Below are 25,384 nucleotides of genomic sequence, written 5' to 3'. Positions count from 1 at the left end.
TATATATATATATATATATATATATATATATATATATATATATCGCTGACGCATGGGGGAAGAGAAGAGAAGGTATATGTTATCTTTTTTCCTTTCATTCAAACATTTCTGCTGTTTCCTGTGGGGCTGGGTGGCTTCGGGATGAAGGTGAGCAAGTATGAATATGTAATGTGTATGAATGTATGTGCACACGTAGGTATATGTATGTATATATATATTCATATGTACGTGTAGGTGTATATATATATATATATATATATATATATATATATATATATATATATATATATATATATATGTGTGTGTGTGTGTGTGTGTGTGTGTGTGACTGTGTGTGTGTGTGTGTGTGTGTGTGAGTGGATGTGTCTTTCTTCGTCTGTTTCCTGGAGCTACCTCGCTAACGTGGAGGGTTCTGAGGTCAAAATCGTGGAGGATCCGACTGATGGTTAAATAAACGCATAGTAATTGATCTTGACTCAATGAACAGGACTAAACATCCTACAAATACTGCTGATAGTTCATGAGAAAGAGGGACAGCAGACTCCTGCAGAGGAAGGAGACGAAGGTTATGGCCAAAGAGGCAGCGATGAAGGAATACAAGAGGAAGAGTAGATACCTCAACACTTGGCCACAGAATACTGTATGATGCGAGGTGTAAAATGGGGGTTTATGAAACGTGGTCCATAAAGAATGGCAGAATCTTCTCATGCTTCGAGAACTACATTTCCTATATGATTACAACGTGTTTGATCCAGTAGAACTGATCGTTCTGACTTCTTAAATCATTCTATTTTTCGACAAGAATGGAGAAACATGCAAAGATGGAGAGCTCATTATGAATTTCGTTTCAATCGTGAGTCATGTTGCCGCTATGCAACACTATCTTTTAAACCTCATTATCTTAAAGCCCACATGAAAGACCTGATTGGCTCTTTAATCTTCCCTTGAATTTGTGGATATCCAAATCAAAACGTCAGCATTGAGAGCTTAGCCGATAATGTACGGCTTTTGGGTAAATCCTGATGGTCTGTCGGGTGGGATTTGCCTCGGATTAACTTTGCCCCCTGCGAGCTTACTATGGTATTAATAACAATCCTCGGATTTACTAACGTAAACAATTGGACGATGATCACCAATATGTTTAAAGGGAGGATTAAGCAGACCCCAGAGCGCTGGTATGTACATACTTGGCGGACTGGACGGGTTGTATGCCTCTCGACTTCAGGAGGATTAACCATTTTCTTTATTCTACATCCACATAGATCTCGAGTCAGGAGCAACCACAAGCTGCTTTGGTCGAGGAAGTCCTTCTCCCTCTTTGCCCTAAGATACATATAATCTCCTCTAGCGCCTTCTCTCTCTCTCTCTCTCTCTCTCTCTCTCTCTCTCTCTCTCTCTCTCTCTCTCTCTCTCGATGCAAATTGGTAAACGTGAAAGATGATTTTCCGGTGATGCAGCTGTTTCTAATGTTAAAGACCGTAATGTGAAGATATAATATGAATAGTTCCTTTGAGGACGCTTAGTAGTACAAAGATAATCTTTTAGCTCTAAAGACAGCATTGTTCGTAAGTTTTCCTTTCCTATTTTTTCTTTCCTGTTGCTCTAATTTTCTCTATCTTTCTCCTTTCTTGTCCAAAATTGCAAATATGCTTATTTCATGAAAATCTATCGCTCTATTACTGTGTCATGAGATCTTAGACGTCAACACAGATTGTACTGGGTATGCCGGTAGCCAACCCTCAACTGAAGAACGTCGTAATGAGCCAGTAGCTTTATTGGTGGAAGAATCTAATTAGCTTTAATAGCATTACTCCATCTGCCGGCGGGCCACCCTCCTGGTCCGACACTCATCATGGTGAACACCAGCGGGTGGGAGCAGGATTAGAGAGCGTCGACCTTCTCTGTTTGTAGTATAAAGACAATAATCCGAGTCTTGTGAGAATTTCTGTACGCGAGTAGTTCTTCCTCAAAGGATTAATCACTTTAGATGAACTATGAAAGAAAACTTTAAGGAATTATGAATACCAATATTCTTTCAACTTTTACAAGAGTGGGAACTTGTCATCGTTCTTTCCTGGACTCGAACTTTCTCTTTCAAGTTACTTCTACGTTAAGTAATGTAGATATCTGGCACAATCATCCTTCATATGTATGCCTACTATTCTTACCTCACCTTTAACTATCACAGTCTCGAAGAGACTCGCTGTTCTGTAGCTGTTTGAATTCCACCGTATTTCCCTTGTCTTCTGAAGGACAAGAGAATGCGTTGGTATTTTTGAACGACTGGATCCATAGAGATTTCTCTGCCTAAAGGAGACGAACGTAAAGCACACACATCCTCTAGGACATCACTGGTTATCATGCTCGCACTTTGTCTTCTGACAACACAAGTCGACATCGACAGAAATTCTCGACCTATACCTATGTACACACGCATTAGGGGTCAAGTTGACATACAGATATGAACATGATCAGACTCTTCCACGTCAAGGACTCATAATGGTTTACCTCCAACGTATAGAAACACAGGCGAACCAAGCCTTCCACCCGCAGGTGCAAAATGAAAAATGTACGAAAAAACAAAACTTTCTCTACAAGTATACCTAAAGGCGTTCTAGTTGTGCAACAGTCAGTGAAGTGTCCTCTAAAGTACCATTGTATATGGAGAGGTTTGTTCTGTGACAACTGTTTAGATGTGTATTTTAATGGTCGTCTGTTTGCGAGCGAAATGATACATTTTTCATAAATATCTGTCCACATATGATACATATCTGTGGCCGTAACTTCATGATCATTCACAGTAAGATTCCTATTTTCTAAAACCAGTAAACATAACTACCTAACACAAGTAAATACTTTTAGTTAATGTAATATCCTTGACATTACAACTTAAGACTGAAGATACAGTACTCAGCCATTAAGGTTAAAACGCACTCATTAGCTATCTATCTATCTATCCAATTAGGTGTTATCCGTCTACAATAGGTTACTCCGCACGTGAAGAATCTCCTTTGACGAAGCTGTATGATCGCCAGTGGACGAAAAGGAGTACAGTCTCTTTGAGAATTTTCTCATCCCGAAGGAGTGCATAATTTTCTTGCTTTTTACCGGAGCGCAGCTTTGGAGTTGCAAAACCCAAAAATGTCTATGTATATATATATATATATATATATATATATATATATATATATATATATATATATACATATATATATATATGAAAGGATCACAATTTTGCGCCAGATCAAGTATATTCCTATGAGTCCACGGGGAAAATGAAACACGATAAGGGAACTTATCGTGTTTCATTTTCCCCATGGACTCATAGGAATATATATATATATATATATATATATATATATATATATATATATATATATATATATATATATGGATTGATGAATATAGATAATTTTGTAAATATTTCTTGTTTCCGTTACGAAAACATAAATCCAGGCAGAGAAGATGATCTATTGCGGTGTGTGAATAAAATAACCTTGAATCTGTATATGATATTCTCAGGTATTGAGGCATCCACGGCGAGATGTAATGACACGATCCAACAGCTGCATTACCTCATGCACTACACACACGGCAAACATCCAGGACCAAAAACTTTACGCGCTGCTTGTAATTCACACAAGTATCTTTAAGACCGATAATAGGTTGATATTAAGGAGGAAGATGATTACAGATATGTTAGCCAACAACCTTCGAGTGGCCACAAGACAGTATATACCCCGCACTAATCCCCATCAGGCCATCAAGTTGACTTACACGTATAATATTCCATCATGTTGTGGTTGTAGCGGTAGGCTGTGGTCAGGTCCATGGCCGCCGACGGAGGCCACAGCCCGAACAGGCCCAGGTTGGAGTGATCCAGCTTGGTGGTCGCAAAGGTGTTGTCGACGAGGTCGGGAAAGGGCAGGAGTTCCACTCACGACAGCGTTGAAGACTGAACGCGTGGCTCCTGACAATTGTACTCCAGCAGGTTGGTGAGTCCGCACGACACTGGCTCCCGCCTTTACTATTTCCAGCGACACTTTTGGGTTACCCCAGACGCCTGGTGTATGACGGTCCTCCAGAATGTAATACTGGCGAAGGACACTGTTGTCCGCCACTGAACGCTAATTCCCGCGGCGGTTTTGGCCACTAGGCAGCGGACATATCATGGTACTAAGGAGTCAGTACTGGGGCAGAATACAACGCTGTCAATTTGAGGAGCGGCACGAGGGGTCACTGCGGGTAGTGAGGTCACACATGCGGCCACACTGCCGCCGTCACTCCCGCTAGCCCTGGCCTCAGCACCGCGTGGTCTCAGATGTTAGCACTACTCAAGCTTGACAAACTGTGTCGTCTCTATTTGAATATCTTTCCCGCTAAATCACGGTTTGCAGTCGGTGTTGGTCGAGTCAACTGGGATAAGTGATTTTGGCTGGTGGGAGTGGCGCGGACCAATGAGCGAGCAGCGAAATCTCGGGGTACCGCCCCCCCGCTGCCGTCACCCCTCATCGTCGCGCATCATTGGCTCCTGACGTCTGACGTCAACCCACGTGACCGCCCGGGGCGGGAGTCGAGCATCGCCCGGCAGCCCACCATCCCGTCCGTCGTCATGGTAACGCGGGCTAGATTCGGCACCGTGCGAGCCAGGCAATGACACTCTCACGAGTGCCTTTCCGACCCCGACGGCTGCCACATCTACTTGCTGCCGCAGACACTCCTCTGCCTGACGCTTAGAATCCACTTGGCCGCCGCTGTAGGTGGTGGGCGGGCGATGTGACATGACTGTCAGTACTGCCATGTCACATACCATCTGTTTTCCATTTGATAAGATCACCGCTGCCACTCTCATCCCAGCCACAAATCACGCTTGGTTTCCTGCATCTACGTACATCGCATATGATTTTGACTGGTGCCGCTGTCAGCGTCTACTTTATTGTGCATCTCATGTCCGTCCTGGGGACGGTAGCGCAAAAGGATTACATAGGTCACAGAGGGTCTTCGTCAGTCCCCAGTGGGTAGTTGATCATTGCATAAATTTTAGCGTACAAAGTTTCACGTAGTATGTTTACCGACTAGTTACAAAAAGTGGATACAATCGTAGAATTCCAGGTATTATTAACAGTAAGGCGTTGTGCCATTTCTTGCACGGTTTGTTTAAACCTATTCCCAAAAAGGTTCTATTTTTCACAAAGATGTAAAGTTCTACTGTGAGTCCAAATCTCTGTCTATAAACTTTTAAATTTACATGATTAAAAATGTCTAGATAGCGAAAACGCTAATAATACCTATGTCCAATTATAACAATGACAATATCATGTAGTCTGCTGATCTTATCATTTTCTCCACATACATGTCAATATATGTCACTGTCTAACTTTACACATTTCATTACGATGGAAAATATTTCTACCCGTGCCCATCCGTACTCGACTACTTTTTACAAAAGGTAAAGAAGCTCATGTAAACAAAAGTGGGTTGTCCTCCGATGTGTCAAAACTGTAGTTAGAAGGGAACTGACCACATCTTGAAGCAGAACTATTCCCCAACACTTGCCTAAGAGGTCCTTACAGCAGCGAGACCACACTCGCCCAGACCCATCCACTCCGCCGCTCCCATGAACTGTGCGAGTCCTGTATATACGTCCACACTTACACAAGACCATCCCCCACGTCCATAAACACCTGGGTAACCCACTATATCATTGACAGTAATCATACAGACCCATTACGCTCTTACGTTACCCAAGACAACCGCTATGTTCCACATAACTATTATATTCATGCAAATACCTCGCACATACATAGACAGTTACGTATCCGCTTTTCTAGAGACGCCAGTTTTAACACAAGACAATAACACTTCCTCTACTACGCCAACCCTACGACACACACCATGTTCACACTGATATATGTATATAACAATGCTCCTGCTTTACTGCACACACCACCACCACCACCACCACATGCATATCATCGCACAAACCAACATGAATAGCACTATAGTACACAGGAGCATATTCTCATTATCACTCACGCCTAATTGTCCACACCATCACGCTCATGCTACTACACACACCAGCATAATCACATTACCACACAAGCGAACGCGACCACCCTACTACATAATTCAGCACGCTTTCCCTACCACACACATCAGCATGCTCACCAACAGCTCCCACGCCTGCAAACTCACACCACGACGCATATCAGCACGCCCATACCGATCCTGATTCTAAAGTGTCCCAATATCACTGAATTCGGGGATAAAGAATCTCCAAGGAAACTACCTTAACGTAAGTTTCTACGGAGATGTATCTACTGGAGGACCTCTCATGTTAAGATTGAAGGCCTAATCCAGCCGTATCATATCTGTTGATGCAAGTAGAGGATTAGGTATGACCGCTGTCAGGCAACAGCTGTCTTCACAAATGCAATTCTGACGTATGTTACACGCTCATCTTATCTCTCGTAACTTCCTGGTTATGTCAAGACTAACAAACACTCATCCTGCTCACAAACATGTAACACAGTTCTGGTGTGATCAGCCGTCCCCGAAGCGTGAGGATTCGCGTTTTCTTCGCGGAAGTCAGATCAGATAATTCAGGCGGAACTCTGAGGATGCAAATGAGGTGTGATCATTACTCTAGTTTGCGGGATTGCATGAATATTGCAAGCCGTGGGGTGGTTTGTTTATACCTTAGTGTCTTTCTAAAGAAAGTTCTATAATGACCTCGTTTACGCTTGCTATCTTCGCTGGTTCTGACGAACAGCAGAGCTTCTTGACCGATATTGACGTCACATCAATTACACCCACAGGAACACTCAACGCTTATGACCACTTACGACTTTCAGCAGCGTGTCAAACACCCACTACTGCCATACCTGAGGTAGGGTCACCAGTGAAGAACTGAGGACAATGGAGAAAGGAAGGAGGGAGGGCGAGGGTGGGGGAGGGGACATGGATAACTTATGGTAGAGGGTTTATTTTCTATGACGTTAAACAGTAATATTGCGTTAAATGTTCTGGTAAGAACCTGTGTGAATCTATGGTGAGCAACAAGGGCTGTAAGATATTCGTTATTATATGATATGATATTTCTAAATGAAGGCAAATTGTTCTAGTGGATCCTGGAATATGCTTCTTTTGCAAAGCGTAAACAATATGCTTCTTTTGCAAAGCGTAAACATGAATATGCTTCTTTTGCAAAGCGTAAACATGAAAATGCTTCTTTTGCAAAGCGTAAACATATCGACTCGACAGTGGCAGGGATAATCAGGGGATCAAAGACGACGAAGGATGCGGAGGGATGGAGGCAAGGACGTGCCATATAACTGCACGTCGAATATATGTCCCTGTAATCATATCAAGATTTAGAGAATACCTGACAGGGATCTCGCAGCCATGGCCACTGTTCAGGACATTTGGAGAGGGACGAGCCTGTCAAAGGTTATGATTTGTGTAACTGTGAAGTGGTTATCAGTGAAAACCCTATCAAGGAAAAAGAAGAAGAAGAAGAAGAAGAAAAGAAGAGCTGAGGTACGGTGGCTCATTAACGGACATTATATGTCTGTTATTTCCTTTGTGTGTTGCGGAAGTCTGTGTGATCCATCCGCTACAATGCTATCAAATGATATATCAGTTATGGTACTGCCAGAGTGGAGCTGAAAAAGGATTTGCATTTGAACAACCTACTAGAGCGCCTTCCAAATCCACTGGTCAGTTTAGTGCATATTTCTTAATGTCCTGGACTGTGACTCGAAGCATAAACTTAGCTAACTCGTGGTTTCTGCTATGTAAATTGGATGAGATCATTTTACAGTATCTAAATCAAATTTTTCTTAGCATATTAGATACGACTTAGGGATTATCCTACATCTGAGAAGGTACATGACAAAAGAATATCATGATTGGCTTTGGCCTCCATGAAACTCCCTCTTACTCTACTGATGTATGATGCAATTCATATCTAGGATAAAGTATGCCTAGATGTCACATGACGAAAATCAAGAAAAAACAGATAAAAAAATGATATAAAAAAAATCTCGTATAGCAGAAAAGAAACAATTTAGTTTGAAATAATTTGGAATTATAGTCGACTGAAAACACAGAGCGGTCATCTGCAGCAGCTTAACACTTCTAATCTCCCCCTCCTTCTCTTGCCACTGATCTTCGTCAAGTGCCATCGTCTAAACAAACGACAGCAGAGTCGAAAACGAACTTTGGTTCATCAAAAGTGCATCGTCTCGTTGAGAACCCGCCAAACTGTAACGACCGCGGAAAGTGAATAAACGCCACACTGGCAACTCTCTCTAATGCGATGAAATTACCATATTTGAATAGAGCTGAGCCACTCCCGGTAGCGACCTGATGAAGCTGAGGTCTTGTAGCTTAAGGGTGAGGTTTCACTTATGAGAGATGTTTAAGCATATAGGATATTCTACACACATAAACTATTTAGTGAACGTAATCTCATTATTCTGAGGTCTTAGGTAAACTGGTGCTCATGGGAAAAACAGATAACCGAAGATCTACTGGTCTGTGATGGTCATCTGCCAGAGGAGATAGGCAATATCCATCATTCCCAAGCTATAAAGATGGAGGAAAGCAATACACTTTATCACTAACCTATAGAAATGGAGAAAGGCAATGCCCTTCATTCTCTAGCTACATAGAGATGGAGACGGGATGGTAAAGACAAAGGTATATATCTTTTTCATACTTTATAGAAAGTCAGAGCATCAGAAAGCAATCGAAGTCTACAGAGAAGTTTCACTTGTTCCGGACTGTCACCTGGAACCCCAAGTGGTGGTCCCCAGGGTCGGCCTGGAACATATGTCAACCTTCTGCCGTGTGTGTGTGGGACCCCTGTGCGCTGCTCTCACCACTGTTGCCAACTACCATAGCAGGATATAGAAATCATCAAATCATTTGATCTCAAGGTTTCTATTTGTTATTGTTTTTGGCGGTGGATTTCTTTTTTTATTTATATTTGGCATCGCTTATGTGTCCTTGAGGTGAATGCATTGAGTTATGGAACAGGTGCATGGGAATGCACGCTATGCATGATTTGTGATTTCCTTTTAGTTACATTATGATACTCATGTATGTATATAGCGTCCACACATACTCAAGTAAATGAATACAAAGAAACACACACACACACACACACACACACACACACACACACACACACATTTATGGAGCCTCGCGAGAGTAAAACTCCCTCCTTAAACAATACAAATGGGTAATTACACACACCCTTAACTCTGTCTAACCCAAGTACCAATTCATCGACCAACACCGAGGAGAGGATAAGCACCTGGGTTGGTTATCGGCCGACTACTGGGCCTAGGATTCGATTCACGCAGGCTCGACACCTGGGTGGGCCTGTGCTGACCAGTGGTCAGTAATGCTAATCACTACACCACAGACCGACTGTGGGGAAGAGGGAGAAGTGGTATGAGGAAGGCAGACAGGGGATAGCCAAGGACTGTTTGAACGAAGGAGGGTGGTAGAGGAAAGAAGAGGAGAGAGAAAGAAGAGTTGATGCTCTGATGGAGGGGAACGTGGAATGTGGAGGAGGGAAAAGTGCAGAGTGGAAAGGGAAAGGGGAATTACCACTGGAGAGCAGAGGATGAAGAAAGCACAGGAGGGAAATAGTTCAGTTGTATGGCTTTATATGATTATACGATTATCTGAAAGGCGTAGGAAATTTCAACATCCACTGCCAAATCCTCAGATATATGAAAATCTCCGAAGCAATAACATGATAATAAACCAGGCAGACTAACGCTGTCATCTTTTTGCGACGTTCTTCTACGGTAACAATTCTATTCCTTTGATATGGCCAGAGCAGGCACGATAAACCAGTATAAAACAGACCACACAAGCTCTGATGTTACTTTCATTAGCTTTATATTTTGGTTGGTTTACACTCCCCTTCAAGCCTTTCCGTCCGAGACAGCGTGGTCTTGAGGCGGAGTGTCAGTGCGGACGAACTACAAAAAACAAGGCATTTTCCGATCTGCTCTCCAACCATCGGCTTCGGCTTCGGCTAAGTTGAAAGTGCATCTTATGGGGATTGCTCGCATACAAGAACGCGGACGTTTGCACCAAACAACGCATGTGATGAGTTTCACTTGGGGAGTTTGCACACGGGGGCATTACTCCTCCCTGACAACACACACACATGCAATATATATATATATATATATATATATATATATATATATATATATATATATATATATATATATATATATATATATATATATTTCATGCTTGGCGTAAAAAGAATGCACGCATTTTGGTCTCATCCATCAGTTCCCCCGTTGCTGGCCAGAGATGTTTCAACCAGTGGCATCAAGCAGGAGCACCATGGCACAGTGCTGAACAAAACCAGGGAATTAGGGGTAAAAATGGCTTTCTCATGGTATTTCACGCTTATCAAAGCGGAGCCGACGCGCAAGACGTGTTTGGACATGGTAAGAGAGACCTGCCTGTTTTCAAAGTTTTAGGGACGGGAGGCAGTGGAAAGAAGAAATCCTTCGGGGTAGAGGGTCCCTAGCCAAGAAGGGAGTCCCGGGTGCGGCGATAGCCCTGATATTTAGTCTTATGTAAGGGTTGATATGGTGCGTCAGAAGAGATCGGGAAGAGCTGAAGGGAGACTGACCCCTCAATTGTGAGCGTGTCATGGGCTATGAATGCGTCTAAGCTGTGTCTCTTCCATGACTATGCTTGAGATGTGATCTCGGATCTTATACTATCGAGAATAGTGGTCTCATGTCCTATGAGTACGATAACAAGTGGTTTTGGATCATCATCCATCTACCCGAATGGTGGTGTGTTTTGATAAATGTATGTATGGTCACGTCACTGATATAGAATGAATCTTGTACGATAAGTGTACCACAGTGGTGGTTTTGTGCCAGTGATATAACAAAGAATGGTAGTCTTGGATCTATCACAGGCCAGAATGGTAATTCCAGATTATGCATGTTCCAGAACGGTGTTTTATGAATTATTCACGTGCAAGAACAGAAGTTCCATGTTATGCATGTTCCACAACAGTGATCTGTTGTCGTGAGTGCTCCAGAATTATGTTCTATTTGTCATGAATGAACGAACCAAACCGGTGGTCCTCCGTCATGAGCTACTCTGAGAAGTTGCCAAAGGTGTACTTGGAAGACACTTCGTGGAAGTTTAATTTACAGTGAATTTTCTCATGAGAACATTTTCATCCCCTCCACATCTACTAGACCACCCTTCGATCCACGACTGAATTTCTACAATGAACTAATTGACTAGGACGCCTAGCTTCGTCTCTTCGATGTATATCAACTGACCGTTATATTTCTCTCGTGTCTCACCTGATGATGTGATTATTACACGAAAGTGCACTTGGGAATTTATCGTGTTTCATTTTCCCGTGGACTATAGGAATATATATATATATATATATATATATATATATATATATATATATATATATATATATATATGCAGCTGAGAGCTGAAGAGGGTGTGCTGAAACGGTTTGGACATATGGATAGAATGAGTGAGGAAAGGTAGACAGAGAGGATATATGTGTCAGAAGTGAAAGGGACATGAAGAGGGAGACCAAATTGAAGACGGAAGAATGGGATACAATGAACTGGAACGATGTGGTGTCAGGGGTCGACGTACAGTTAATGGACTGAACCAAGACTTGTGGAGCGGCCTGGGTAAACCATGGACGTAAAAGTCGAAAATGAACTCTACATAGTCTTTGCAAAGGAAACGTAAGGGTACTCTGTGGAATGTAATGTAATTCGTAAAGGCTAAACTGGCTCCTTTTGAATTACCAAGCATTATTTGTATAAAGAGACAACAAACATGCAATCATGGTTGATACTGGTGCATCATATGCATGGACAGATATCACGGATGTTGAACTGCATATCTAATTCGTAACGTGCAAATATCGAACAGCTCATAATTCTATCCGTTAGTTTTACTGTTGAAGTGAAACAGAAAAAAAACGAAGGTTCGCTCCTTCCACAATACAGTTACAAGACACAACCCCAGCCAGATCATAGGCGGCACGTGTACATCAACACTGCCTTCCTGATTTCTAAACTCGGTAAGACTTTAAACTTTTAAGACTTTCCGTTTTCATTTCCCACTCGACCTAACTTGTAAGCGCTGCGAGCAGGCACGTCCGATAACATGATGTGTCGAGTAAAACAAACCGAGAGTTTCCTGTTGAGTGTTGCATCTTTAATTTGTTCGTCCATTAGGTAGCTGTTAAGGTCCTTCTCTGCCAACGTTATCAACCCTATTTCGACGGTAATTGTATCAACTCTGGCCTAACACGCTAAGTGCTCCACTCCTCTCACTCCCCTTCCCCACTATTCCCCCTCCTTTCTGTGCTTTTCATTCTCCAGTCTTTCTACCTGTCTTCAGAATTTGATGGCCTCTTTATCTATGTATATTCTTGTCTGCTTATGTATGTCATATTTGATCTGCCTTCTGCTTGTTTGTCAGTCTGTCTGTCCGTTTCTCTCTCTCTCTCTCTCTCTCTGTTAATGATTTCGCGTATTCATACGATAATCTCCTTTCTTTTAATCTGCCACAGTGTCCAGAGTTTCCTGCCGTCCTACTTGCGGTTCTAGATATCTGATGGCCACCTAGCCAAAGCCCTCAGCAAAGCCATCTGCTGAAGGATAAATTTGTACATCATATCATCATGAAATAGAATTCATTCTTGACGACTGTTACCCACTGGGTAAGATTTTAAGAGGGTTCATCCCCCTCTTCCGTCGATGAGGAGTCGTCTTAGTGAAGTACAGTTATATGTTCTGTAGCCCACGAGTGGCGGAAGCAGAAAGAAAAGAGAACAATGTAAGTCATAAGTGAAATTTTGAGGAGGCTTTGATCTTGTTTATAAATAGAAACTCCTATACTGCCTAACGTAACGTTATTTTTTTTCGAAATCAGAATTGCATGAAAATTAGACAAAAAAAATCCATTAATATTGATCGATCGATTCTTTCCTATAAGCTCATTAATAATGACTGTTTCCTTTACAACACGATATGTATCGTTTAATAATGAATATTCATGCTTTCTTACACTGAAAGCGAGCAGCTGCATAATTATCACACGGGGACGCTACAACGAATAACGATGTGGTAGAAAGAAAAACCAAAGAACAAGGCAACAAACGCAGCCTGGCAACCGGGTCTGGTGTAAGCAACCTTTGCTCGCTGAGTGGCCCAGGGGAGGTCACGTGACCACAACAATATGGCGGAAGTGGGGACGACGGTGCAAACGCCCGCATCAAGTTTATCGAAATTACCAATGCGTACCCCTCAATCTCGTCACAAAAGAAGTCACAGAGTTTACGAACAGTGTATCACACGTATTGGAAGATGTATCAATAAACGTGTCATGAAAAGACACCTGATAAAGTACTACAAAGCTTCCGAGCCAATATTGCCTGCAACTCTAACAGTGCCTGAAAAGATATAGTAGATAAAATCAAATCTGATAATTCCAACGATACTACAGATTTTAATTTTAGTATCGTATTCTTGTAATGCGAATATCGTGTTCCCATGAATAATGTTGCATTGTGTTGCCCATCGTAAATAAGGAACACGACACCATTACTACCACCTCTGGGTCGTGGCTGCCAGCGTTCGCTTGGAAAACTATTATGACGCATCGATTATGATATAAGTGACAAATGACTTGCGGGGGGGTTGGCCGCAGGAGACGGTGACGATGCATTTGTGGCCATGGAATCACTGTGGAGCATCACCAGGAGCGGTGGGATGCTTGGTATGATCTCCCGCTGGCTGTACTACGAGCACCGGCAGCCTGGTGTTGATGTTGTTATCGTACTGGATGAGGCAGTGAACGTGTGTTGTTATTGCACTGTAGTGAGCATATGAGTGTGTTATGTGTTACTAATATACTGTGCTGAACTTGTGCAGGTTGTTGTTAGTATACATAACCATGTGTATGCTGTGTGAGAAAGGATGCATATTCTTTTTAGTGCAATGTAGTGTGTGTGTGTGTGTGTGTGTGCACATTGTTGTGGTAAAGTGCGTGTCAACTCTGGCTCCCGTTTCTCCTCTTAAGACTCTACCTTGAGAAAACTCTTAACATTCTATCACTCTCCTTATGTGCCTCTTACTAATCCTATGCCCCTTCCCGTAATGTCTTTTCGGACTGTCCGAAAAGCACTTCTTTCTATAGAGACAAGCAAGGATTAAGGTTCTGATGGCATCCATCCCCGTGTACTGAAAGTGTGCCACTGAACTTGCACCTGTTCTTGCTCGTTTGTTCCGTTTCTGTTTAAAAACCAAAACTTTTCCTTCTCCTTGGAAGCTTGCATTGGTACATCCCAGCCCTAAGAAGGATGACCGTTCTAACCCCTCTAACTATCGTCCTATTGCATTGACATCTACCATTTCCAAAGTTTTTGAATCCCTTCTTAACTCCCATCTCCTTACCTCGAAAATCACAGTCTTCTCTCTGATAACCAGTATGGCTTCCGTAAGGCGAGATCCATTGGTGATATTCTTTCGTATCTTACTAAAGTCTGGTCATCATCCATGAAAGATTTCAGGGAGTAAAGTGTAGATGTCCTTGACATATCTAAGGCTTCTGACAGGGTGTGGCATCGGGGTCTCATCTCTAAGCTCCCCTCTACTGACTTCCGTACCTCTCTGGCCGATCTCCGTGGTTGTTGATGGATCAGCCTCCCTCCTTTTCTCTATCAACAGCGGTGTCCCTCAAAGTTCTGTCCTGTTCCTTACACTTTCTTTTTTTTTTTTCGATTTCCTCTTCACAAATAATCCAATGCACTCGTACGCTAACAACTCAACGATGTATTCATCTACATCCTTCAATTCTGCTCCCACTTCTCTCACTTGATCTGCATCTCGTCTTGCCACAGCTTCCTCAATAAACTCAGACTTGGATAGGATATCTCAGTGGAGTACACAAAATCTAAAGACTAATGCCTCTAAGACCAAGTTTCTTCCCATCTCTCTATTGGAAACTCCTCAAGTCTCGTCTCTCCTTTGTCGGTTCTGTAATTCCACCTCTTGACTCAATGAACACTCTTGGTATTACTGTAATGTTCACTCTTTCATGAATCCACATTACAGGAATAGCTAAATCTTCCTCTAGGAAACTGATTCGTCCTTGTATGAAGTACTGCTCTTATACATTTGGGGTGGTTCTAGTTCTGCATCCTTACTTGACAAAGTCGAAAGCGATCCGCTTTATAAACTGTCCCAAGCTAACTTCCAAACTTGATCTCCTTGCCCTACGCCGCAATGTTGGTTCACTTACCCTCTTCTATAGGTATTACTTTAGTTTTTGCTATCGAGAGTTGACTACTTGTGTGCCCACACCACTAGCTAGACCACGCAATATTAGGCAAGCTGTTGCGTCACATGATAATTGTGTGGCTATCAGCACCTCAAGGGTGGGCCGTTTTGAGACCTACTTCTTTCCCTACGCGTCGAATCTCAGGAACTCTCTACCATCTCCTGTCTTTCCCAAAAACAATGACCTGGCACATTTCAAATGACAAGTTTTCACTTTCTCATAAATTCGTAATTAATTTCCTTGTCTTTTCTTTTACCGTTTCATAATTCTCTCCATATTTCAATTAAGGCCCGGCCTTGATGTGGACTTTTGTCCATGACTGGAAGCTTCAACATAAAAAAGAGTGGCCGAATGAACGTGTCCGTAATTCTGGTACATCAGCGTACTAGATAAAGGATGAGTAGTATCTTTAATAAAGCCTATAGTAGCCACAGTTCTAATGGGACCACTGCTTAATGTGTCATTGTTGGGACTCGTCCTGAAGTGGAACGGCACTCAAAAGAATTGAAAAGAAAGGCCAGAAAGGCTGAAACAACTAACGTATAGAAAACACACAGAAACAAGTTTACATAAAAACCAGCTGAATATCAAAATGTAGTACAGTAATTACATAATCTTGTCTTATTCTCAAATCTTCTTTGGAAAATAACGGATGGATTTTGTTTCAAATAACTGAAGCACAACAGAAGAAAATATAAGGAGAGAAAAGTGCACCAGATAAGTATCTAAAAATAATATGAAGAAAAGGATGGGTTATTTTACGAAAATATGAAAAAAAAATTCAACTCTTTAGATCATTCGCAATGCAAAAGGAACATTACAGTACTTTCTGTACTAAAATTCAAAGTATAGTTGAGCAGACAATTCTCTTCTGGGATATAATGACTCACTGAGACCAGCGGAACTCTTAGTGGATGGCTTTCAAAGAACAAAGTCTTTAAGTAGGAGTAATGAAATACACATGAGTGACTCGGTTCAGAAAGAGTGTATGGGTGCACTAGCTTGGTCAGGTGCTGTTGTTGTCAGTGGCCGTCAGTCATGGGTACGAAGGTGCGAGACCACAGTGTCGGGAATAACATCTTCTATAGCACAGTGCTGCAGAATGTTGACTGATCGGTGATACCGTGTACTGTAACAGTGAAAGAGAATGGTAAGATGAGAATAAATGGAAGTGTCCTTAACGAGAGGTGGTGTAGCACAGTGATATAAAATGTTCGAGTGGCTGGTAATAATGTGTGGAATAGCACAGAGACGGAGAATAGTGAGTGACCGGTGACAGTACGTATTGTAGTAGAGGGAAAGAATGATTATTGGTGTAAAGGTCAGCGGAATTATCTATGATAATGAGTGACCAGATATAAAGTGTAATGAAGTGAATGACTATAGCGAGTGGTCGACAGTGACGAGTGGTGGAGAGAGTTCACTACAGCGATAAGTAACCAACGATAAAGTGAAAACAGGGTAAGTTACTGTGGGGAGTAACCATCAGTGAAGAGTGGTGGAGCGGAATGAGTTACTGTGGTGCGAGGCCGGGGGAGTGGTCAGTTGAAGTTGGGGTGGCGGTGCGTCGGTGGGCCACGTGCCTGTGATGGGCTTAATTACCGTGTGTGAGGGGACGACACCCTCCCCGACCACTGGCTGGCTGCCACGCCAGTTCAGAAGTCATCATATGGACATACACTTTCTCTCCTTATCTACCTCAGACTCACAAGGACCTTACACAAGTGAGAGGAGAGAGACGAGAACAGGTGCACCATATGAGGCTTGTGTAAAATTATACGTTAAGTGAATTAGCATTTGTGGTGTGGCTACGCTACCTGATAATATGATTCATTTTTCTACACACGTCCCTAACAATAACGCCTAATTAGAAGTGCAAACAGAAAATACAGGCGAGGCAGTTTATCGAGGCAGTTTATGCGAATTTGCCGCTTTCATTTTCAATTAGCATTCACTTTGAGGTTATGTTAATCAAAAGGCAGCTGGTACCGTCATCTCGTCACATAGATGTCATTCATTATTCACGTGAAAATAACACCAGACGATTATGCATAGGTGACCAGATTAATGCTATGCAGTTAATCGTAGCGAAAGTTTTGATGTAAAAGTTAGAACAGAAACCGGCTTGCTAATGTTACACCCCGACCGTGACTAATGCCAGTCTACGACCGGATGAAAGACGCAGCCAATGGGATTACTGAGTTGTTTAGTCGAGTTCATCACTTCGTTCTGCTCATGAAAACGTGTCATTCGAAAGAGAATGACATGAACATACAAATCTAAATCCACGTGAAAACAAAGCAGCAAACGCACTTTAGTTGCATATCTAAAGTTAATGAGGAAATCATTATATCAGTGTTTTTATACTTAGTATGAGCAGGCGAAGCGAGGGGGACGTATGGTGTGTTTTAGTAGTTTGCCGAAGAAAAAAATAAGCTCGAGGGTCGGGCAGGAGAGAGTAACTGGCTAGGAAGAGAGGATACCCAGCCAAGCCAAGACCTGCTGTTGAGCTGCCGAAGAGCAACATGATTCAGAGCAGATATCTCCTATTTGTATTACTGTGAATGTTAACAGCATGTCATGTTCCTGTATATCGGGTAATAGTATGTCCAACATGTAGTGTACTTTTGACCTCTCATATCGCAACCAGTGTTAACGAGTTCACAACTTTATGCTACGCTGCGTCGTCTTCCAAATACACACTTTAGTGCCTAAGCAATTTGTTTGTGTATATACGGTAACTCGAATGTTAACAAGACGTTCTGAATATGTATGACACATTTCAAACTTGCCATGCATGACACAGATGTTGTTATATATGTTTCTGTCAGCATCACTCGTTATCCTGTAAGGGTATATCATGTATTTGATGTATCCTAGACCTTCCTCCCTCTTAACGAAAGAGGGATCTCTCTCGGGTCCCCACTGTACGCTCTATACTGGCCTCCACCTACTCCTAGACACGTGCCTTCCACCTATACTCTCACTGAAATGCTTTGCCTTTGTATATCAAAACAATAAATATGCTAAAACTAAAAAAAAAACGAAAACTCTCCTAAGTAAAAATCACTTGTGCTTAAATTGATGATGATGAACCTTACAGCATTTCAGTAATTTGTACCTACCGATGCACCTAGCCGTACCATAGATAGCACTTTCATCTGTAACAATATCACAATGAAATCACTGAACTTTATCATCCCTTTCTGAACGATCATGAACGACGTATCTCCCCGAAGACCAACCCATGAATTCACAACAAACTGTCACCTGCATTACGCAGAAAGTTCGCAGTCAGTCATATGTTACCGTCTGGGATGCTGAGAGAGACACCGATGTGGGAAGGGATGTCCATTATCCTAAGGTGCCGCTGTGGGTGTGTGGGCGCGCCGCAGGTCTGGCGACCAACCATCCGTCACCTGGATAGTTGAAAACGTCATGTCTGATTGTCCGTGGTCAGGTTTCCGTCGAGCTCCGAGACCGAGTCATTTGAGACGGCGGGTGACCCCCTGGTGCTGCTAATTGGATGAGGGGTCTTCATCGCCCTCAATCTTTGGTTAATCCCCAAGGATCAGTTGCTAGCGAACAAAAGACTAAGACATTTCGGTGTTGTGAGCGCTGAAGGGTAGCCGGACCACAACAATAGGTGAAGCGAATAAACTCAGAAACGCGTTGAAGTTAACAGAGGAAAGCTTGTCATAAAAGCCAAACCAGGAGTCTCACTTGACGTGAAAAGATGATGAGGGATATATTTTCAGGTCATACAGGAAGTAAAGTTGATGGAGAGGGAAGAGGTAGGGGGAGGGGAGGAAGGAAAAGGAGAGAGGATGTGGGTGATTATCAAAGGCCAGGTGAGACGAGAATAATGACGATAATTAAGATGTCGGTAATTTAGTCAATTACCGGACAGGTAAGTTATGACGTACACTTAAAAAGAGAAGAGAGAGAAAAAGAAAATGTTACCCTTTTTTCTGGGCCAATTAAAATTTTCATTCATGACAACAGCATTATGAATGCTACTTGACTTTAAATGTCTTTAATGTTTACCTATTACAACAAACCCCAGCCTCTTGGAAGGAAGCCTTTACGTAAATAAGGCGGGGAGATCGGCCCTCACCCACAATTTTCCATAGGAGAGTACATGTGGTCAAAACGTCATCCACTTCATCCTTCGAGGCCAACATTATCATCTATAGTCATACATGGTTACTGAGGTGAGAACTCACTGAAGAAATCATGCGGATTACACATATTCATACCAGACTTAAGTTCAGGCATAAACCTTCCCCATCAGCATTGTTTTTCCATCAATGGTTCTCACACAACGAGCCGAAGTGGCCTAATGACCTGGGTGACCTAGTTTCCCAAGACGCTTGAGAGCTGAGGACGCCAGGGATCACAGTCGATTATCTGAGACAAAACAAGGCAACATATCACACTTCGATCGGTTCTAGTCCCACTGCATCCTATAACAACACGATAAGGTATAATCTTTAAGTAGATATCAAACAACACGATAAAGTGGGTCACATTCTAGGTACTGTAGTAGCGCACATCGACACAGATTCAGTTCTACACACTGGCCATATGTTCACTTCGACACACAAGGTCTTTTAACATCTTGCTGTTATTCCAGAGAGGATGACGTTGAGGAAGGACTGATGGAGAGGGTGGTGTCCAGAAAGTGAGTGTGGTAGGGATCCATATATGTTCGCTACTACGTGGGAGTCTGGGACAGGTTCTTCTCCTCCTCGTCCGGTTCACTGTTACTCCACCAACCGAACGTGTTCTTGATCTTTGGTCAATGCAATCGAATGTAACAGACTAAGTTTACTCTGGTAGTATCAGAAGCATATCTGTTACGCTACCCTCGCATGGTGAGAGCTGACCCTTGCCCGGACAGCAGACTATGCTGAAATTACCGGTGAATCATGCTTTTGATTTTCATCTTTCAGGCACATATACAAACATCAAGCAGAAAAAGGCAAAATAAAGGCTTTTTCTGGGTCACAATGTAAATGGTAGCTAACGGTGGGTCCAGTCAGTTATCTCAAACTGGGAACGGTACGTGGCTCTCGAAATCTTCAAGTCAGAACCTCTATCTTGTGTCGAGGGATTACATGTTAGCATAACAAAGTGACTGACTTGTTTTAAGGCTTCACTGATCGGTCGGACTGTGGGTCTCACGGCTCACAGCTCCTTTATATCCTTGATAGATTTGCGAGTCACGCAAGAAGCATATTGAACATGAATACACTAAATATACGTTTAAGAAAAGATTTTCTTTTTTACCCGAGTCACTTCAGCTCAAAAGCAGCACTATTCTTTTTCCATCACCAACCAGTTCCTCCCTGTTAAAGCGTTCCTTCCATCCTTAACTTCTCCTGGATGAGGTGCTGTGCACATATCAACGCCCTGTTTTAGGCTAAGAGCAAAGACCCAGGTTCAAGGGAACTGGTGCTAAATAAGGCGAATTTTCAGGACCACTTGTGTGGGAGTGTCGCCCAGGGCAGCCACACTGACAAGGTCGATGACTGGACCACTATAGAGGGTAAGGGGAATAGGATAGTGGGGGAGTGGAGGAGCACAGTGAGAGAGAGAGAGAGAGAGAGAGAGAGAGAGAGAGAGAGAGAGAGAGAGAGAGAGAGAGAGAGAGAGAGAGAGAGAGAGAGAGAGAGAGACTAGGCTGAGTTAAGGTGGTGAAGTGGTCGGAGTTTGGTAAGGCCAGTGGTAGCTGGCGACAACAGCAGAGTTTACGTCGTATGTCCGGCGTCCACCGGGGGATTCTCCATCACAGCATCCTCTTCAGAGATCTATTTCTACTTTTCCCGAGTTCTGTGCGTAGAGTCACTTTATGTTTAAGCTGCCGAAGACCACCTTGAGGCAGAATTAAGGGGTACTGCGCAGCCTCACATACGCATCCAGCACAAGGAGCTAATGCTGTGGGGAGAGATATTCGGTGAAGTTTTTCTGAGTCTGTAATGTTTTACTGTTTTAGGGAAGCAATGACCGAATGACTCAACCTTTTAAGGAAGGAATTCCTGCGCGCTCGCGCGCGCATCCTTGTGTGTGTGTGTGTGTGTGTGTGTGTGTGTAACTGACGGCATGAGTTTACAAGCATATTAAAGAAATTCTAGCCCTGAAATCTAAATAACCCAAGTCACATGTCATGCCTCATCAGGGAAAAAAGTAAGAAGAAAATATATTACGTCAAGAATCAACAGGTGATCACACCACTGGAACTGACTGTGATGAGTCATTACCACTAAGCTCGTACCCGTGTGGTCGTCGCCGGCTCTCTCGGCCTTGGAGGTGGGCGGTGAGGGACCTCAGAGAGAGAGAGAGAGAGAGAGAGAGAGAGAGAGAGAGAGAGAGAGAGAGAGAGAGAGAGGGGGGGAGAGAGAGAGAGAGAGGAGTCATTATCACATGTGGTTGTTGGCGGACATGGGTGGATGGGTGGCCGAGGTGCCGACACACATGCCGCCCGCCGCCCTCGACACGGGCGGCCGAAGAACATATCATGGGTCGCTGACAGTCGAAGGGGTGGCTCAGATGCCCTAAAGGGATGCGCCACTGCTGGGGTGTCAGATGCCAGCGGTTGACTTCCCGTAATTATCTGGCTTACGTACATAACTGGTGGCAAGGATTAAAAAGAACTGATAGTCATCTACTGTAATTAAGACTTAACGTTTCCACTTCTACCCTCCCAAAGTTTGGCACCAGTGATACTAACACTCGCCATCACGCCCTCAACTTCTGTCACAGTCGACCGACAATTCGGCACCTTCTTCACACCACCGTCAGTTGTAACACCACTCGTCCACAATTCAGTAGTACCATTGTTACCAGCACCCAGTACCATTCGCTATCAACTGTACCCCCCCCCCCCCCCCCCACCTCCCACTCAGCAACAGCGTGCCACTAGCGTTTTCAACAACTAGCATCACTCACCTCAGCTCCCACACTCACGCCCTGACACCACCATGATCACCACCTAGTCATCAGTAGTGAGAGACCCTCCGCTCCTCAGTGCTTGCCATGTGATGCTCAGATGTGCCGTTTAGCGCCTCAGGGGAGTGGCACCGAACCATCCATTACCAGGCTAGTCAACGCCTAGGCCTTGAGAGAGACCGGACCAGGATGTAATAATTCTGTGGACGCGACAGTCTCGACTTCAATGTTTGCCACTAGGGTTTGCCGCACTCCTCTAAAATCTAAGTTACGACTCCTGTCGCGCGGGCAGTGGCACATTCACTGGGCTCTTTATTAGGTGTTCACTGCAGCTGTCATCGTCACTGACGCCATGGTCACAAGTTTGTCTTAATAGTGGTCGTATTTCCTTCTCCTTTTTGTCTCGAGCTAAATGAGATGTATATATGCGTTTTCTGTGCAGTAAAGATTACCGAAGTATGGTTGCATTCGGAACATGCAGCAGCCTGATCCTTGACTTGTATAAGAATATCCCATTGTCACACGACTCGGTAAAATTAACCCATTAAGTATGTCATCTACGCATACTTTGAGGTTCAAGTGTGATACTAATACTTCACCCCATCTGGTTTCTTAACCCAACACCACACAGACTAGGTGTATACAACCAAACTTAACTTTACATCAGTAATAGTAGCGATAATATATAGTAAAATCGTCCAAATGTCGACGAATACCCCCCAGACCAGACATCGTGCAGCAATATTGCAACAAGTTGCACATTGTTACTGCAATGATAATATTTTCGCAGCACGTTCACGAGTAGTGAAAAATATAATCTACCGTGGATACAGAGGGTGTTAATGATCCTTATTAGGCCCGGGGACGATGTAGGTCTTATGGTGTGAAGGCGTTCATCAGTTGAGGCAAATATTCCCAAGTAGCACAGCACAATAGTGACGTCTGACCACGTAAAAGAGGTCATGCTGTGTTACATGTGGGGCTGCTGGAGTCGTGCAGAGCCGGGCTTGATTTATCGCCCGAGGCTTTGACACAGGTCTGACATTATGCCTTGTGAGGTTCACACTGGTAAAACACCCATCCACATAAATCTCCGCCTCCCAGCCGTTGCCTTTGTGCTCGCTTGTTGGCTGCTGCCACCAAGAGTCATACATAGATAATGAAATCAAATTCCGTTTACTAAAGACGTAAATCATCTTGAAAAGAGTGTTGGGCCAGGGCCAAGGATCTGCATTTAAGTAAGAGCTGTCTGAGCTTCTTAACCTTTCAAGCCCGACTTGAGTGACATCATTATGATTATCATCATCATTATCATTATTCATTATTATCATCATTATCATTATTATTGTTATTATCTATTATTATTATTATTATTATTATTATTATTATTATCATTATTATTATTATTACTATTATTATTACTTCATTATATCATTATCATCACTATTATTATTACTATGATTATAATTATTATTGTTATGATTATGATTATCATCTTTATCATTATTACTTTCGCTGATACTATTTGAGAAAAGTCTTAAGTCTGTGAATCAGACAATCCTTATCCTGTCTTCGTAATCAACCAAAATACAGAATAGGTCTTGAGTAGAGTTTGATGCTCCTCAGTCGACTGACTGACTGACTTACAACCATCCTGTATTAAAAGTTTAACATCCACAGGTTATCATGAGATTACAGGTCAGTGTCCTTTATCAGTTTTGTGCATTAATGATAGGTTATCGCAGTGCGTTTTCGATACACTCTCAACACCAATGACCTGGATGGCGACTGTCGTTCACAAGAACAAAAAGAAGGAACTGAACAAGAACAACATGACCTCCCTGATACTGAGGGAGACATAGAGTGACCTCATTCAGGTCTCGTTCACAAAAATCCGAGTCTTGAATTTACGTCTGAATTTGATTCAACCCTCTTGTGGCAGTCCTTTGTTGTATGTCATTAATGGAAACCGAATATCTCATTATAACTCTGTCTATATTTCACTGTTCTTGAGATGCCGCAGAGGAATTCTTTATGGAGTGAAGTCTGTGATCTAAAACTTACGATTGTTTCCGAAACGCAATTCCCAGGTTGCAAAAGTTCTCTCTCTTTTTTTTTTTTTTACTTCGGCAGAATAGACGAGGTTTACAGTGAATACGGTTGCCTTTCGGGAACCAATAATGCAACATTTAGCAATAGTGACACATGCCCTCGACACATTGAAAGAAAACGGGTTAAATGATACTTTCGAATTTTTACAATAGTTGGTCTAATATATTCTAGCGTTTACATGAATATGTTAACCAGTATCAGTTTTATCCAAGCAGACATGCAAAACACATCGAGAGAATACAGCATTCTGCTGAACATTGAACAGTATCAAGTTATTATCTAGATACGGTTCTTTCGAATATATAAAGAATTATATCAAAAAGGTTGTGAAATAATATGTTTACGAACACTGCTTGAGAGATTGAACAATAAATTTCTTGGGCAGCAATTATGCATACTCGTGTCCTGCCATGCTAGGTTTCCTAACATAAAAATCATTTAGTAATAATGATATGCCAAGTAATAATGGGATGCCAAGTTAAAGCATAATGATAAGGGAGGCGATGCCTTTGGACTAGCATGAACGAGGTTACCAAGTGTACGTACATACAGTATACTTACAATATGTTTGGGTTGGTCGTGACGAAAATGAGATGTACACTTTGAGCAAGTCACCTGGAGGCGCCAAGTCTGAGAGAAGCGGAGCTTGTGCGCCGGAAGTTACCGAGGGCGAAAGGAGATTAGGTGACCCGATGATGCCGAGGAAGTACCATGGATGACGGGAACAAGGCGCATGACTCGAAGTGGCAAGAATTATATAAATAAAATGTGTGGCCCGGTGGGTGTGAGAATTAGAGGCAAAGGCGAGGGTGATAGAGGCAGTATGGCACTACTAAGGACAAGAGAGGGAAAGGGTGTGGCCTGTCAATAACTATGATGAGAGAGGCTCAGAGCGCGTGGCCCGTCAGTACCTCGGATGAGAGAGGTTAGG

The 25,384-nt window shown here is 42.9% G+C and overlaps 1 protein-coding gene across 8 annotated transcripts in view; it reads right to left on the bottom strand.

The window, feature by feature from the left end:
* LOC139755024 (paired box protein Pax-5-like) overlaps window positions 1-25,384 on the bottom strand; it is a 227,479-nt gene that overhangs the window by 71,168 nt on the left and 130,927 nt on the right. Inside the window, exon 1 of one of the 8 annotated variants that reach the window (XM_071672959.1) lies at window positions 3,778-4,355. The exons of the other annotated variants lie outside the window; for them this stretch is intronic. Coding sequence (XP_071529060.1) covers window positions 3,778-3,832 — 55 coding nt within the window. The 5' untranslated portion in view covers window positions 3,833-4,355. Of the gene's footprint in view, window positions 1-3,777; window positions 4,356-25,384 lie in introns of those variants that run through there. 8 annotated transcript variants of the gene reach the window in all.

Source organism: Panulirus ornatus, chromosome 18, assembly GCF_036320965.1.
Source record: "Panulirus ornatus isolate Po-2019 chromosome 18, ASM3632096v1, whole genome shotgun sequence".
Taxonomy (NCBI): Eukaryota; Metazoa; Arthropoda; class Malacostraca; order Decapoda; family Palinuridae; genus Panulirus; species Panulirus ornatus.
The sequence above is the reverse complement of the archived record's forward strand: the minus strand, read 5'-3'. Positions and strand labels throughout refer to the sequence as shown.